Source organism: Neltuma alba, unplaced genomic scaffold (assembly GCF_004799145.2).
Source record: "Neltuma alba isolate B1F8T4 unplaced genomic scaffold, ASM479914v2 tig00012763_pilon, whole genome shotgun sequence".
In the NCBI taxonomy this organism is placed as follows: domain Eukaryota; kingdom Viridiplantae; phylum Streptophyta; class Magnoliopsida; order Fabales; family Fabaceae; genus Neltuma; species Neltuma alba.
In genome coordinates, this window is record NW_021637174.1 from 669,248 (window position 1) to 683,994 (window position 14,747).

At 35.3% G+C, this 14,747-nt stretch overlaps 1 protein-coding gene, 1 long non-coding RNA gene and 1 pseudogene across 3 annotated transcripts; all 3 read right to left on the reverse strand.

Annotated features, from left to right (window-relative positions):
• LOC114730707 (rust resistance kinase Lr10-like) lies at positions 1–1,267 on the reverse strand (annotated as a pseudogene).
• Positions 1,268–1,448: 181 nt separating this feature from the next.
• Positions 1,449–2,793, reverse strand: LOC114730708 (uncharacterized). Of its 2 annotated transcripts, none has more exons than XR_003738851.1 (4): positions 2,706–2,793; positions 2,144–2,346; positions 1,901–2,033; positions 1,449–1,529 (listed from the first exon to the last, which is right to left on the reverse strand). It is a non-coding gene; the product is annotated as an uncharacterized LOC114730708 (long non-coding RNA). The 2 variants fall into 2 exon arrangements; XR_003738852.1 differs by having other exon boundaries at positions 1,901–2,050.
• Positions 2,794–7,766: 4,973 nt separating this feature from the next.
• LOC114730745 (G-type lectin S-receptor-like serine/threonine-protein kinase At1g34300) lies at positions 7,767–14,027 on the reverse strand. Its single transcript, XM_028917852.1, has 5 exons — positions 13,949–14,027; positions 13,568–13,628; positions 13,346–13,424; positions 8,650–8,852; positions 7,767–8,574 (listed from the first exon to the last, which is right to left on the reverse strand). Exons 1-5 carry the CDS (start codon positions 14,025–14,027, stop codon positions 7,767–7,769), a joined length of 1,230 nt encoding a protein of 409 aa, XP_028773685.1.
• Between the last annotated feature and the right edge of the window lie 720 nt (positions 14,028–14,747).

The window sequence follows — 14,747 nt, forward strand, 5'->3', positions numbered from 1 at the left end:
TACATGCCGTATAATCAAACCACTAGATATCGATCAATAAGATAATGCAGAACCATGGCCAAAAAGGATAATGCAGAGCCTCTATAAACTTAAACCATGGGAGGATGCCATCTAATGAAGGGATAATGAAAATGGTTTTTTGTTAATTTTGGCTCGAATCTATTTGGATCTCCAACACAGGAGGAGAAAACACAATGGAAGATTCAGTTCCCTCAAGAGTAGATGAGCCGCCATCAATACTACTATCTACTTGAGCTTCTTCATCCATCAAATATTGAAATGGGTATGAGAGGTCTGGAACATCCATGGAGCCTTCCAACATTTTCACCACATCACTCATTTTGGGTCTCGATTCGGGTTTATATTGAACACACCACAGAGCTATCCTGGCCATTCTTTCCACTATCTCCTTGTCTTTGTCTTCAATAATACCACAATATGTTATCAACTCTTGTAGATTTGCACTCTCAAACTTTCTCCAAACCCATTTTGGAAACCACTCTTGAGTTTCTGAGAGGTTCACGTCAAGGTTCTTCTTCTTCCTATGATTTCAAGTAACAACATCCCAAAGCTGAAAACATCGCACTTGTGAGTTACACGAAAAGGCATCCAAAGTTCTGGTGCAGCATAACCTGGCGTCCCTCTTAGACCTGTCATTGTGACATAAGACTTTTCCCTGTTACAAAGCTTGGCCAAACCAAAATCAGCAACTTTAGGAAGCAAATTTTGGTCCAAAGGATGTTTTCTGGTTTTATGTCGTAGTGGATGATTCTCTCTTGGCATTCTTCATGCAAATAAGCAATCGCTTTGGCTGTTCCAACTGCAATCTCATGAAGCTTCTCAAATCCTAAGCTCTTATCTTCGCCGAACAGATACTTGTCGAGAGACCCATTGTTCATGTACTCATAAACTAAAGCTGTCATATTCCTTTCAATGCAGAATCCAATGAGGCGAACCAGATTTAAATGATGGACTCTTCCAATTGTGCCAACTTCCGCCATGAATTGTTCCTCCATTCTGTTGTCAGAAATCCCACCACGAAGAAGTTTCACGGCCACAACAGTTCCATCACTGAACGTTCCTTTATAAACTGATCCAAAACCTCCTGATCCCACATGGTGGAGTAGTTGTTTGTTGCACGCATTAGGTGATCTGATGTGAGCCTTGTTGGGCTCTCTCTTCCCAAGTCATTCAGAAACTTTTCCATCGTAAATGACAGAAACTCTTTAGATCTCATGCGGAGTAAAAATATCGCAAGTAATAATAAGCCAGCGCGGCTACAGAAGGTATTTATAAAAGATAATCAGTCACAATTGTTGCTACAACAAAAAACTGCTTGAAAAGTTTAAGCGAATTTGCTTTTAATGGCTTAATTCTTATAACTTAATCATCTTCGTTGAACTTTATCATTACTTTAAATTAAAGTACTGTACGTAGATCTTACGTACCCAGCAGGCTTTCGATGATAATGAGTAGGTTCCGTTCATGACGTAAAGCCATTGCTATCAGTACCCCGGCAAGAAGGAGGACTACACATAGGCAGGAATGTATGATTTGTTTAAAAGAGTATAATGTAGAATAAAATTAATCTTATAAACTTCAATCATTTTAAATATTTTTCTAAAATGCCAAAAAAAAAGAGTTAATACAATTTTTGGTCCCTCAAGTTTGCCTTTCATTTTGGTTTTGGTTCCTCAAGTTTTTTTTTTTTCCATTTAAAACATTAATCCTCATGATTCAACAAAAACTTGAACCATTTTTTCTTTTGAGGTACCAAAACGTATAGTTTAAAACTTGAGTAATAAAAACCAAAATAAAAACAAACTTGACGGACTAAAGATTATATTAACCAAAAAAAAAAGACGTGATAATTCAACCATTTAGAAGCTCTAAATCTTACGCGTGATAATGATGCGAAGGGGTATTGCCCTCCATAAAGATGACATGTTTGATCTAATTTCCTCCAAATAAATGCCAACCTTATCCTTTCGAATATCTGTGGTGTTGGGTTTCTCACTCAGATTATTGTGGCCCTAAACATAATAATTACCTAGCCATGATTGATCATAATCCAGATGAATCGGAGCTAAAGCATAAGCAGTAATCAGAATAGAAATAAAATAAATGGTGATCGGAGAAGAACCTGCTGAAGCTGAGATTTTCTGTGGCCATGAAGGAAACTCGGAGATGTGATTTATGGTTTATGAAACTCATCAAAACCAAGAAAATAGTATCCCGTATTCAGGTGACATGGCTGAAGAATCAAGTTATATGCGAATTAATTCTGATGCATATAAGTCATCTTCATCACCACAGGCACACTTCAATTCTGCAACACCGGTTGCTCTGAGTGAAAGATCCAGACTCTTCATTTAGTTGCCTCCCAATATATATATTTATATATATATATGAAATTCATCAAAATGAAAAATCAATTAATTTCAAAACCATAACTTGCACGGTGAGATAAACAGATATGTCTAACTCACAAATTGTGCTAATCCATATGAATTCCTTAAGAGTTAAGGGATATTTATAAAATCCAGATTCATCCATGATCAAATCTAGAGTTGAATCCAATGAATTTTGTTTATTTTCATGCAGAAAAAATCTTGGGAACAAAAGCAACAAAAAGCCAAATCAGACAAAAGTATTTGAGAAACATCAAAACAAGAAGTAAATCACAACATAATTCTAAATCCTACCTCAGAAGATATAACAGAAGCAGCAATATATGTAGAGCAGAAGGAATCAATTCAGAAATGATACTAAAGATGAAAGCATGTAAATATGGAGTCTGAGCACAAAACATGTAATATTTTAGACTGATGGTGATAAGAAATTTCTGGTGATTGTATCCTGGCACAAGTCAAAATTTGTGAACAATTTCTCAAAGGAAATTTTCTTATAACCAGTCAATTTCGGACAGCACATTAGCTTATTTAAAAAAAGAACCAACGAAAGTCCACTTAAAAGCAATTAAATATGATCACCAGCTTTCCTTCGAGAGAGAGAGCAAAGAAAAGGTACAGAGAATTTATCTTTTAGCACATGATTCTGCCATGTTATGTATGAAGCCTAACTAATTCATTCGTTTTTTAAAATATAATCTATCCATATCTTACTTTGATTTTTCAACATCTGTATTTCTCGATTCTTAAAATATCTTTGCTTCAATGTTATCAACTTTCAAATCGTATTAATAAAAATGAATAATGATGCATACAACATGAAATCGATGGACTATACAATATATAATTATGTCACGAATTACGACATAACGTGTGTACTCAGATTTGTAAGTTTAACTATTTGGAACGTGATGTGGCATTATTTAGCGTATTGACAATAAGATTCTTAGTGATTAAATTAATTTCTCTGGCAAAAAAATGAACTCAACTAGGCCCAGTTAATTATCTCCATTCATGATGTGTATTTTAAATGAATAGCTTCAAGACTATATGATCAAATTGAAATATTTTTTTAATTTAATAAAATTTAAACACACAACCCGAAATATTATTTAATTGTGACGGGTGGCGTTTGTTATTAGGGGAAGCAGGCATTGCCGGAAATAGTTAATTTTTGAAAGATCATATTTCAAAAGACTATTTACGCAAAATTTTTCAGTAATTCACCGTCAGATTCTCCCATTATAATTATGTCACGAATTACGACATAACGTGTGTACTCAGATTTGTAAGTTTAACTATTTGGAACGTGATGTGGCATTATTTAGCGTATTGACAATAAGATTCTTAGTGATTAAATTAATTTCTCTGGCAAAAAAATGAACTCAACTAGGCCCAGTTAATTATCTCCATTCATGATGTGTATTTTAAATGAATAGCTTCAAGACTATATGATCAAATTGAAATATTTTTTTTAATTTAATAAAATTTAAACACACAACCCGAAATATTATTTAATTGTGACGGGTGGCGTTTGTTATTAGGGGAAGCAGGCATTGCCGGAAATAGTTAATTTTTGAAAGATCATATTTCAAAAGACTATTTACGCAAAATTTTTCAGTAATTCACCGTCAGATTCTCCCATTATTCGAATTTCGAACTCCTTTGAATGACCTTATTATTTAATGTCAAAGTTCCCCACGACATTCTTTAATATATAACAACAAAGGCAGGCTCGGTTTGGTACGTACGTGGGATTGGAAAAGTTGGTACTAGGATTGATACTGACATTGCTTACTTTGTAATGTTTGATATAAGGAACCGAGGGTAACTTGGGATTGAGGGATAGCACACGGGTAAGATCGCTTAAACCCATAGTATTCGTGAAGTTAGAATATATTGGGATTGTCCCTCTTTATAAAGCTGCTGCTTTGTTTCATAATATATCGGATTCATCAAAGTTCCCTTGTTCTTTGGAAAATTCATAGAGCGGAAACAACAGAATAATACCAGGTCACCAAAGAAAATAATATATTGCAAGACATGTACTCATGTTACCGGGAGGCAAAAATTCAAAGTGAAGTTTGAGGAGCCAAGGCCATTGAAGTGTGGCTACATAATATGAATGAATGTTCTTGGAAAAAGGAGATGGAGTATCTAATTTCATCGTGCTATTTACCTGTACGTGGATAAGTTGTAATTAAGTCATCTTGATGATCACCACCGGCATACTTCGATTCCGTAACTCCGATTCCGTCCTCTGACTGAAAGAGTCAGATTCTTCATTCAGTTGCCCCTTCATCAAAATGAAAAGCCAATTAATTTCATAGATATGTCTAACTCAAATTAAACTAATCCATGAATTCCTTAAAGTTAAGGGATATTTATAAAATCCAGATTCGCCCATCATCAAATCTCTAGATCGAGTTGAATCCGAAGAATTTCTTTTCATGTGGAAAAAATCTTGGCAACAAAAGCAACAAAAGCCCAGAGCTGACAAAATTATTTGAGAAACGCCAAAACAAGAAGCAAATCACTATATATAAATATTGTACCGCAGAAGATATGACAGAAACAGCAATATATGTATAGCAGATTCAGAAATGATACTAACAATCAAAGCATATAAATATATATATATTTATATATATGTGTGGAGTCTGAGCACAAAATATGTAATGTTTTAGACTGTTGAGGATAAGAAATTTCTGCTCATTGTATCCTGGAGCAAAACAAAAGGTTTGAACAATTCCTCAAAGGAAATTTTTTTATAATCAGTCATTTTCGAACAGTACACATTGGCTTATTTCAAAGCAAGCACCTATGAAAGTTGGTAAATGGATTCTTCTATTTTCCGAAACCCAACATTATTCGGATTCTAATGCATTTCACTTGTAAGAATATGCTATAAGTTTAAATTATATTTTTATTATTTAATCAATATGAATTACTATTTGTTAATGATTATGAATTTGAAAATTGCATTAGATTGAATAATATTGTTTAATTTATTAGTGTCACTGTGTCAATGTTTTTAATATAATCATTCAATTCTTAAAAAACGTTTAGGTTTATTATCGCTTTACATTTTCATTTTTCTAAGTTTGTTGTTTAACCCTTTAGGCAACATAGCCAAAAATTTGGTCAATAAGATTCGCCATTAGAATTTAAAAAAATTACTTAACAGTTTCTTTTACAATAATAAATTATGCGTATAATTTTGACCAATAAATTAGACTATGCAGGCCAAAGATTTATTTTAATCCTGATAGTCAGGCTCAGAACTCTTTATAGTTATCGTTTTAATAAAAATAATAGTAATATGGATTTAGAGAAAATTTGGGATAAATTTCTCATTACAAATTTAATTGGCATATGGTTCTTATGATGATTGATTGCATAAGAGAATATTAGTTGTACACAAAGCAAGGTAAATTGCACAAAACGAAGATAGTTTGTACAAAATATTATTTAGATATAAGAAATTAGTTTGCATATAAGGAAGATGATTTACACATCAGAAAATTTCATTTGCACAAAAAAAATTGAGTTGTACATCATACAAAAGAAGATTATTGCATACAAAGGAAGTTAAGTTGCACACAATAAAAATTAAGTTACGTAAACTCCTTAGGTGCTATTTATTAATTAAATTTTCAATGAGAGATTTATCCCCAATTTTCCTTATGATTTAAATGTTAGTGATCCCACCTAATTATCCTGCCTTCATCTTACTGTGTGTGTGTGGATAAAGTCAACTATTAACGTAAGCGAATTTTAATCTCATGATAATAAGGAGTTCTGCAATAATTTTATTTGCACGTGTTCAACAAATATGTGAAAATAAGTATAAATTTCATTTACTCAGAGTATTTAATTGTGGATAAAGATAAATTATTAGAATATAAAAAAAAATTAATACTCTAATTATAGTTAACTTTGACTTATATTTACTAGGGCCGAGTGCAGGTGAGAACTGAGATTCCTAGAGTTTGAAAATTTGATCCGATGATTGTAATACTGATGTTGTTGTTCTTGTTATAATTATATTTTCATTACTTTTTCTTTTACTCAAATAATGATAGCGTGAAGAGGCAAAATTGATTATACAGCAAACCAGTCAAAAAATCCGCTCCAAAGTTTTCAATAACTTTTTCCGAAGATTACCATGCTATATGAGCAATCTAACCACAAAAAGGTCCGATGCAAGTGAACGTGATGCATACGCCAGTTGTTATTTCTTATATCATATCTTGTCAGTATATATTGCCCAATTATTGTGGAACTTTTTAGTGATTAAATTCCTTTCTCCTTTCATATCCTCTTAGTTTTTTTTGGATAACCACTCCTTTCACATTTTTGCTGAGTGGTTGTTGTGCGATTCTTCAAATATCTCCTCTGCAGATCACAAGACACCATGCATGATAAGGCAACAATATATTTTTATGCCCCATCATTGTTGGAATGGGAGCTTTTTCTATGTTCTTTGAACATGGGACCATGGGAACTCCTAGACTGAGAATATTCTGGCGTCAATATGCATGATAAAGCAACAATAATCTGTAACGTATGACTCACGCAAATTAACCAGAATTGGTGCCTTACATGGGACGTTCATATTTTACAGTCCTGCGATGATCTATGTAGCCGATCTGACCTAATATGATAAAACTCTGTTGTTTTATGTTTGTCTCGCCTGTCATCTCTTTACGGATGGAAAGGTGAAACTGCTCTTGCTTGGTTTTTTCCCCTCAATTTATTAACTGCTATTGACAAATTTTTTTCCTTTTTTGCAGTAGTTAGAGTGATAGAACTAAATTGAAAATTAAGTCATTGGGTATGAGCCATTCGAGCCAGTTTCATATAACCAAACCTGACAATACACACACGCAATCTAATTTGTTCTCTTGTTTGTGACTCTTTTTATCATCAAAAAACCTATAGGCTTGGTATAAACATAATTAATCTGCACTCTAAGTCCTTGGCAGCTGAATGTCTGAATATTTGTACCTTAGGTTTATAGATTCGTTTGCATAAAAGCAAAACTTCACGGTTTTCACTAAAATTGACCCTTGCGTTGATATAGCCATACACACAACCTGCAAAGAAGCATGTTTTGACAATAGTCAGTGGTGTAAGATAGGTGGTGTGTGATATTACTGTTTGAGTCAAATGTATTGCCTTTTATAAAGCTTCTTCTTTGTTTCATATCCATTGAATTCATCAAAGTTTCCTTCTGAAAAATTCAAAGGGGGGAAATAAATAAAGTCTTTCATTTAGGAACAGAGTAGATCCAACAAAATATCAGATCACAAGAGAAAATAATTTATCACAAGACTTGTACTCGCACTTGTGTTAATCCTGGCTAGAGGCTATTTGGCTCTCATACTTGCTCATTATAGGAGTAGCATTCACAGTGCTAGGTTTAGATGCTGTAATAGAGGAACCAGAAGCAAAACTAGTATCAGTCTGTGTTGTCTGAACTGATTCTACAGAATAACTTCCATCCATGAAGTGCTGAAAAGGATTCACAGGCTCTGGGATTTCCTCTGAACCCTCCAACATTTTCACCACAACACTCATCATAGGCCTCAGTTCAGGTTTATACTGAACACACCAAAGAGCTATCTTAACCATTCTTTCTGCCATATCCTTATTTTCCTCCTCTATTCCACACACTCTTATCATTTCATTTAGTTCTCCATTATCAAATTTGATCCAAACCCATCTTGGAAACCACTCTTTACTTTCTTCTGTCAGGTTAACATCAAGATTCCTTCTCCTACCTATGATTTCAAATAACAACATTCCAAAGCTGTAAACATCACACTTGTAAGTTATCGGAAACGGCATCCAGAGCTCCGGCGCAGCATAACCGGGAGTCCTTCTACCTCCGGTCATGGTGATATGAGTATTTTCTCTATTACAAAGCTTGGCCAAACCAAAGTCAGCAACTTTAGGATAGAAGTTATCGTCCAAGAGGATGTTTTCTGGTTTTATGTCATAGTGGACAATTCTCTGTTGGCATTCTTCATGCAAATAAGAAATTCCTTTGGCTGTTCCAACGGCAATCTCATGAAGCTTTTTAAATCCCAACCTCTTGTTTTCCTTAAATAGATACTTGTCAAGTGAGCCGTTGCCCATGAACTCATAAACTAGTGCCCTTATATTCCCTTCAATGCAAAATCCATAGAGGCGAAGTAGATTGAAATGATGAACTCTTCCAATTGTGCCTACTTCTGCCATGAACTGCTTCTCCATTCTCTTGTCTGAGCTCCCATTCAAAAACTTCACAGCCACGATGGTTCCATCACTGAAAATCCCTTTATAGACTGATCCGAAACCACCTGAACCCAACATGTTGGAATAATTGTTAGTTGCAAGCATCAGAACATGTGAATTGAACCTGATTGGCTTTTCCCTTTCCATTTTATGCAGAAACTTGTACATAGTGTAAGTCAGAAATTCTTGGTGTGCAATAACCAGGGACCGACGAGGGTAACAAGACATAGTTGCTCTCCAATAAATCACAGTCAGAATTACTGCGATGGGTAAGAATTATCTCAGTTACAAGTCATACCAAGAAACAACAGACAAAATTAAATACGGAAAATCACACAGCAAAGAAGCAAATCATAGGTCTAAGTCCTACCAATGAAGCCGACAACAGAAGTTCCTACCACAACAGCAGAAGCCATATCTGTGAACTAGGAGGCAAAAATTCAAAGTGAAGTTTGAGGAGCCAAGGCCATTGAAGTGTGGATACAAAATAAGGAGTACTATGGACTTTGAAACAAATAAGAATCTGCCGGCCACTATATCCAGGCAAAAGGCAAAGTTTCACGTAAAACGCGTTTGTAGATGAAGCGACTCATTCAACAGAGGGTAGGCTTTTGTTTTTTGTTTTGTTTTTATGGAGGTTTTTCTATTTTCTTTGAATATGAGAGCATGGAGACTCCTAGACTACTGAGAATATTTTGGCGCCATGATAAGGCAACAATATTCTATAACGTATGACTTACGGAAATTAACCAGAATTTGTGCCTTACATGGGACGTTCATATTTTATGGTGTTAATTTTTGTTACATGTGATATATATGAATAAATCTGGTACTTCAAATTTTTTGGATTTTTACATGGTTGCCTCACCTTTCATCTCTTTACGGGCATAGTGCCATAGTGGTGAAGTTGTTCTTGCTTTATTTATTTATTTATTTAATAACTGTTATTAGCAAAATTTTTGTCTTTTTACTGTGATCAATTTTTAATAATTGAATTCTTGTAAAATAAGAAACATTTTTTTTAATTTTTTAAAGTTATATACCAATTTTCCCTAACGTTTTACTTTGCTAAAAGTTCAACAGCAAAACAATGTTAAGGTATCCACACCCAGGAAACAATGCATCCAACATAATCAAGTGACGAGAATAAAACTTTCAACAACTCATATACTCTTAATTAACCATGGGAAGATTCCACCTCAAGAAAAGATGTTCTTCGTTAAAATATCGCGTCTAGATGACTTACTTAAGTCTCAAGAATTTGACGCAGAGTTGTTTAAATTTAGTTTAAATTTATATCTTTTTATTACTCAAACCATTTCTTATTTGATTTCAAGTCACTTCAATTCGCATTAAAAAATTTGAAATTCTTTTAAGTGAGTTAATTAACCAATGAATGAAAAAAAAAAGAAATGAAGAATTAAAAAGACACATGTAGAATGAGATCCAAAATAATTAAGATGAGTTCTATTTTACCCCTGTTGATTATATCCATACTGATATTTGAAGTAATTTGCATTTAAATTAATACCGTATGTTGCTTGAATTGAATTGAATGATAAAGTTTAAACACACAAAAAAAAAAGAAAAAGACCCAGTCTAATTAGAGCGATAGAATTGGGCTGGAAATTAAGTGCACTCCGAATCAATCAATTACATATAAACAAGGGAAAAAGATATAAAAATGCACCTCTAACTCCAGAAGCCCAAAAACGTCTGCGGAATTTCACAAATCCCGTTTTGGTACCAGCAGACCAAATTGGGATCATTTTCTTAGAAGAAAAGACCAAACCGCCCTCACCCATTACAAAACGTGGGCACCACATGGGCACCACAATAAGCTGCACACCGAAGGAAGATAGGCGGGAAGGAAAGGAGAGAAACGTGTGCGTTCCAGCAGCTCGAAGGTGACGAGAAGGTGGTGGTTCGAAAGGGTAAGTGTTTTTCTGAAATCATATGACTGTTTCATCCTCCATGCATGACTGTTGCGGTCTGTTTTCTTCATTTTGGTGGTCCTGCGTTCTGTATGTGGCGTTGAGGGTTCAGAGTAGGTAAGGGGCGGTATTACGTAAGGCATATGTTCTTCATATTGGGGTGTTGGTTTTTCCTTTTTTAGGTGTGAGAATGGTCATCAATCTGAACGAATGAGTTGATTACTGTTAGATAAGGTTAGGGTTCTAGCCAAGTTAGTTTTGTCAGCTTAAGAGGGAGACGATGCTGCAGCAATCGTAACGTGATTCATCTGGAGGCATTGGTTGTTGTTTTTAACTTGTGGGAATGGAACGTATGAGTCGGGTAGTGAGTGATAGAGTTAGCTTAGTCTGGGACAGTGTTTATAATGATCTGTTTTTGGGATAGCAGATGGTAGCTGAGGGAAATTGGAAGAAGCGCTGCGATGATCACGTATATAAGTAGGCTGAATATCCATAGTAATGAGGTTGTGAAGGGTGTTGTTAATAGTTAAAGTGGAGTTGTGAAACGATATATTGAAGTTGTTAACTTTGAAAGTAGCTGTGTTGGGTTTATGAAATATCCTTTTTACAGAGATGACATTGTGATGAAATATTTTCCTTGTTTGTTGCAGGGTATAATGCAGAATGAGTTGCAATATTGGGTCAACATATTCAAAGACACTTGCGTTGATTTTTCATCTTGGTGGAAACTTTGTTAATAATGTTGAAGGTGAAATGAGATACAATGGTGGGAGTGTCAGAGTTAAAACGATAAAACAGGGGATAAGATATGAAGAGTTGAGGTTAATGATATTGGAATGGTTTGATATAGATGTTAATATTTGTGACATGAAATATACAGTGAGCCTCGATGATAAGGCATTAGTAGATTTGGTTGATGATAGTGAAGTTGATAATCTTTTTTAGTATAATGACACTAGTGCACATGTGTATCTAGCATTGAAGGAGAGTACACCGAAAGTAATGGATGATCCACAAATGTGAGACTTGTTTTTTTATGGTTATTTTAGTTGTTATTTGTTATATTGTTGTTGTGAATTTCCTAACAAAAGTTGTAACTATGCATGCAGCATTGATAACTACTTGGGATTGTCACAACAAATGTGTTTTTTGTCAAGTAGGGAGAATAATATGGACGGAACAGTTTGTGATGAAAATAGGGGTGACGTGTAAGAGAAGGCGGTGGGGGATGTCATGTAAGGCTAGTAAGTACAGTAGAGATTGCACCAACACCAATGCCCGAGATGAATGCTGTGAAGTGGAAGGAATTGTTATTAGGAAAGAAGCAAACTTTTGCAAATGCCACAGAATTCAGAAAGGCAGTATATAAGTTTAGTATTGCAGAAAACTTCGAGTACAAATATGTCAAAAATTGTGAGGAATGTGTGCATGTGAAATGCAAAGTTGAAGGTTGTCCTTGGCGGATAATAGCAAGAGTAGCTGCGAAGAGAAGTCCTTTCCTCGTTGTAACTCGACTCAGTAATGAACATGTGCATAATGCCCAAGAGATGATGCAAGTTAAACATGGTGGAAGAGCAGCCTTGACATCATCAATTATCATTGAGGAGGTAAGGGATCACACTGAAAAGCGTCCAAATGAAATAAGGAGGACCTTGGCAAGGGATTATGGTGTGAAGTTGACATATAAGCAAGCATATAGGGCTAAGGAAAAAGCATTAGAGGAAATACAAGGGAGGCCTGAACAGTCATACATGTTGATACCATGGATATGTTAACGATTGAAGGAAACCGATGAGAAGACGGTAGCTGAATGGGTAGTAACTGTTAACAATATATTTGAGCGTGTTTTCATAGCATATGGTTGTTGCATAGAGGGTTTTTTGTCTGGGGCAAGACATATACTGTACATAGATGGAACACATTTGAGTGGACCATATAGGGGAACACTACTATCAGCCTCAGCATATGACGCGGACAATGAATTGTTACCATTCGCGTATGCTATTGTGAAAGGAGAGACTTATGAGGAGTGGGCATGGTTCTTAAACATGATAAAACAGATAGTCGGTGCAATCCAACTAACTATTGTGTCAGATCGTCACAATGCAATAATAGGAGTTGTTAGAGCAATATTTGGAGGTGACCGTCATGCATACTGTTATAGGCACATGAAGGAAAATTTCAGCTCTGAAATGAATAAATTATACAGAGGTAGGAGGAGAACTAGTGGTATTAGTAAGGAAGTTGGATTAAAGTTGCTTGATGACATTGCATATGCAAGGGTTAACGTTGAGTTTGATAAGGCAATGACAAGGATGGGAAATTTCAGTCCTCAGTTACTTCAGTGGCTTAACAATCATGGTGATATTCATAAGTGGGCAATGAGCAAGTTTGCATATAAATGGTGGGATAACATAACAACGAACATTGCTGAGTCATTCAATGCTTGGATTGTAAAGGAAAGGCAGCATAATGTTGCCTAACTTATTCATGAACATCGTGAGAAGGTTGCAAGGAAGATGTTCGCAGCAAGTGTGGCAATGAGGAATTGGAGAAATGGTGTGGGTCCAAACATTGATGGAAAAGTGATGGAAAATGTGGCTAGATCGATTCATATGCATGGTGAACCTTATGGAGGTGGCAGGGTCTGTGTACATACTTCGCGTGGAGCCTTATATGTCAATGTTCAGTCACATGAATGCACTTGTGCTGCATGGCAAATGACAGGGATTCCATGTCCACACGCTTGTGCTGCAATAAGGGTGGTTCATGCAAATGTGTATGATTTTGTGGAGGACTGTTATAAAATAACATCCCAAGAGAAGATTTATGGGAACACCATGATTCCAGTAGTGACAATTGACAGGCCTAATCCTAATGATTATATGCTGCAAAATATAGGAAACCAAGTGTGGCTATACCCACCTACAACTAGTAGACCTTCGGGAAGGCCAAGAATTAGGAGGCGGGACTCCCAATTCCAAAACAGGAAGATTTACCACTGTGGACAGTGTCATGAAGCTGGGCACAATAAAAGAACATGCAGAAATCCATACCCAAGTTAAAATTGGTGGTCCACGTGTGGGTTTATTTTGTAAAGGTTATTTTTTGTTGTGGCTTGTAAATATTTTGTAACTCTTCATATTTTTTTGGATGAAGGGTTGTGCCATGTCGTAAGTCGACATCGTAAGCCACACATAGTCAGTGAAATGTGTATTTTGATGTCAATGACAAAAAAACATTAAGTGGGGATGAAATATTAATGTTAGCTTGTCACTGATTGTAAGTACTGTCAGGAAGGATCTGATTTTAGAAAAATACCTATATTGAAGTTGTTATTTCCTTTAACTGTGTTGTTAACAATGACAGAAGTTGCAAGACGAGTCCCCTTATTATTCATGTTTGATATTGTTGCCTTATGTTTTATGTTTTTAAGTATGATCTTCGTATATGAACTTCGTTTGAACTGAGTTAAAAATATGGGTATTACTGATCATTTTCTTTTATGACAGTTGTTAAACTTTTACTCGAGTTGTTGAAACGTTATTTAGGGGTTGTTATATGGTTTACTGAAGTTGTAATATGGCTGGTTTAGTCATTATTGGAAATGCTGTTGGGAACGCATATTGAAGTGGGTTTAGTCCGTAAACACGTTTCTAAAGAGGGTGTAAGCACGCCTGTAAACCAGGTGGTTAACAGGTATACCTGCGTTGTGATAACCTTATACTGACGTTGTTAAAAGGTTAACCGAAGTTGTGAAAGGGGTTTTTCCCCCATCTTCAGGAAGCTGTTGTGAATACCAATACTAAAGTTGTAAAAATTTTAAATAATGTTGTTAAGCCATACACTGGAGTTGTAAATCTCCCCGATCTTAAACACGTTTCCAACGAGGGTACAAGCATGCAAGGGACACGTTAGCTAACAGGTATACATGAGTTGTGAAAAACCTATACTTCAGTTGTTAAAAGCTTCACCGAAGTTGTAAAAGGGGGTACTTGTTTTCATCTTCAGAAAGCTGTTGTGAATACCTATACTGAAGTTGTAAACACGTATAATAATGTTGTTAATCCATATACTGGAGTTGTAAAATTTGCCACGGATCTTAAACACGTTTCCCACT